The sequence below is a fragment of the Rhagoletis zephyria genome, unplaced genomic scaffold, assembly GCF_001687245.7.
Source record: "Rhagoletis zephyria isolate East Lansing unplaced genomic scaffold, Rhagoletis_zephyria_1.1 Rzeph_scaffold_35188, whole genome shotgun sequence".
Classification (NCBI taxonomy): domain Eukaryota; kingdom Metazoa; phylum Arthropoda; class Insecta; order Diptera; family Tephritidae; genus Rhagoletis; species Rhagoletis zephyria.
The window spans coordinates 1-3,137 of record NW_016192243.1 but is presented as its reverse complement, the minus strand read 5'-3'; the positions used below and the strand labels follow the sequence as shown (position 1 = coordinate 3,137).

Below are 3,137 nucleotides of genomic sequence, written 5' to 3'. Positions count from 1 at the left end.
CCCTCTCACACAATGGTCAAACAAAACAACGACGACGACGACCTAGAGAGCGAAAGAAAAGAAAAGAAGAGGCTAGAGGAGCGAAATGAGGAAATTGAAGGAGAAAGAAAACAAACACTAAAACAGAAACAAAATCATCTCCTCCTCTTGACAGCAATGAAAAAAAAGAAAGAGAGGAGGAGGAGGACACCTCCAAATCTCGGACATTCTCCTAATCCCCCCTCCTGAAACCATCACAATCACATCACTCTAAGATAAAACTTCTAAAAACCCCTTATAACCCCCCCCCNCCCCAAAGAAAGACCACCTACCTCGAGCATGACACAGCAAATCTGGTAGATGGACTTGGTGATCGCCTCCGCCGTGCCCGACAGCGTCACCGCGCGCTCCGTCGAGTTGGGCAACATCTCGCTGGCCACCTGAATCGAGGCGCCCGTAGACTGTGAAGTAAAGGTGAGAGGAAAAAGAAGGTTAAAAACTCCTCTTAAACTCTACCTAAAAAAATTACAACATTTACCTCTCTAATCTCCTTAATCTTGGCGCCGCCCTTGCCAATCAGAGAGCCGCACTGGCTGGCGGGGACAATCAGCTTGAGCGTGACCGGCGCCTGACCGGCCATCATCGAGTTGACCGCCGCGGAATTGCCCAAACCGGAGGAGTTTTTCCCGTTTGAGCTGGACCCACCTCCTCCATTAGTGCCAATGGAGGTGAGGGAGAGCGTCGAGTGCGACTGCATCATGCCGCCACCGCAGTTTGGGTCCTAGGCAATTGATAGAAAAAACATTAGTTTTAAAAGTTCAAGTTCAAGAATATTCTTTTCCGAAATAAAAAGCTTACCAGATCTAGCCAGCCGCCGACGCTGCTCACCTCCTCAAACTTGCGCGCAATGAGGGCAAAGGCCTTGAGAATGGCGTCCGTCGAGCCGGTGACGGTGACGATGCGCTCCGGACAGGAGCCATCCGATATGGTGATCTTCGCGCCGCTCTAAAGAAAAAAAGGAAAAAGAAGAAAAAAATGGACGTTAAAAGCTGTCCCATAAAACAAAGGAGGGGAGGGGGGAATTCACGGTGCTTACCTCTTCGCGAAATCGCTTGATATTGTCGCCCTTCTTGCCGATAATACTGCCGACTTCCTGCAGAGGGGAGAAAAAGTGTGTATTGAAAATTTAGTACCCGGAATGAAACAAAAAGACATTAGGAAATCTTAAACCAGAGAAAGAGAGAGAGAGAGAGAGAATATTCTACTTCTTTTCATATGAGAGAATGCGTGCGTACGACTCATTATTACTGCTGCCAAAACAACAAAAAAGAGGGAATAAAAAAACGGCTGTTGAGGAGGACGACGGCGACGGTAATAATAATCGGCGAGGATCGAAGAATCGACGGTGGCAAATCCGAGAAAGCATAATAAAAAGAGAACTTTAAAGTACACAAAAGAAAAGAGAAAGCAAAACACAGCCAGTAAGTCTGTGTGTACTGAAAAGCTAAAACACTCTCCTTCTCCCCTTCTCTGCTGGTCGATGCTGCGGATGATGATCGTTAGGAGCCCAGGACCAGATATACCACCGACGATTTAGACGCTTTAAAGTTTAGAGAAGAAGAAGAAGGAAAGGCAGAAAAAATGGCGGCAATAAATAATAGCAAAGGCAGTTATATTACGACGACTACNACGCTTTAAAGTTTAGAGAAGAAGAAGAAGGAAAGGCAGAAAAAATGGCGGCAATAAATAATAGCAAAGGCAGTTATATTACGACGACTACCCAAAAACTACCGCCGCTTCCAGAAGACAATCAAAACAAAGCTCAAGAAGAAGAACTAAAAACTAATAAAGTATAAAAGTGTAACCAGAAGCACAGTCAGTCAGTCAGTTTTTCAAAGGAAGAGACACAGTTGAGCTTAGCTCAGTGGAAAGTGCTAGTTCAGTTGCTGCTCAGTTCTCAGCAGACTAAACACAATCAAAAAGGAAAACGACAATGGGGCAACAGAAATAATAATAACAGTAAAAAAGAATATACAAAAGCAGAAGCAGAAGAAGCACTTCCTTCGGTGACAAAAATAGAATGACAGAATCTTTTTCTGCAGACAGTCATTCAGTCAGCCGACCAAGAAGACAACAGTCTATCGAGCAAAGTAAATGAGATTAACAGAGAGGTCATCCTCTGTTGCCACCAAAGGTCCTCTGTCTCTCTGCTGTAATCTAATCGGATCTAGAGAGGACTCGACGGCCATCAAAAAGCACAAGGCAAAAGTGAAAAAAAGTAAAGTAAATTAGCAATTATGAGACACCAAAATAGGAAAAAAAGGCAGACCAAAGCCTAACCCAGCACAGAAGCAGCTGCTAAACAAACGATGCGAGAGAAAAGTTGCCAACAAAATTGAGCCATACCAACAGCAAGAACAACAAAAGCAAAAGCAAAAGCAACAGAAGGCAGGCAGACATTGTGTGCAGGAGAGAAAACCCATTTTTCTCCTTAGTGTCTACCAGGGCCATTCTCTCTGTTCATTTTTTGTTCCATTCTGTCTGCCGCCACTACTGTCCACTGACCATTAGCATGGCCATAGATCATCGCGTAAAATGGACAAAAAAGCAAGCGAAGAGGGAGAAGAGGAGAGAACGAGCGCTCCGCCATAAATTCGGCAGGAAAAAAGAAGAAAAAGCCATGAACCTAAAAGCTAAAAGAGGCTAAAAAAGAAGAGAAAAGAAACCAGTACCGGCCATCAAAAAGGTCAACTGGAAAATGTGGTAGTAGTGGTGGTGTGCAAAATAGCAATAAATTTGAAGATAATCAGAAAGGAGATGCGGCCTGGCTGCTGAATCTCCTCTGGACCGGAAAATAATTAACTCTTGGCGCGGTCGCCTTGAGGACACAGACACAGACTGGCTGACTGACTGGGAAGGCAATTTCTGTGTCCATTCCATAAACTGGAAGCACCTGGAGCCTAGAAGAAAAGAGAATCTAGGCAAAAAATCCAACAAAGGAGAATAAGCGGTGAACCTTTCTAATCTTCCGCACAAGGAGAAGAAAAAATGGCTGCGAGAAACTGCTTCCACTTGAGGTGAGAGTGGCAGCAGCAGCAGCAGCTACTCAAAACGCTGTAGAGCACTTCTTTGCGCAGCGCATGTAAATTACATTTTTT

The 3,137-nt window shown here is 44.7% G+C and overlaps 1 protein-coding gene across 1 annotated transcript; it reads right to left on the bottom strand.

The window, feature by feature from the left end:
- Positions 1 to 311: 311 nt before the first annotated feature.
- On the bottom strand, positions 312 to 1,132 carry LOC108354350 (poly(rC)-binding protein 3-like; the record flags this gene model as incomplete). The annotated part of the gene is made up of 4 exons (XM_017605541.1): positions 312 to 440; positions 518 to 760; positions 838 to 984; positions 1,076 to 1,132. Coding segments are annotated over 4 exons (576 nt in total), but the record flags the coding sequence as incomplete, so codon positions are not given.
- Positions 1,133 to 3,137: the final 2,005 nt, after the last annotated feature.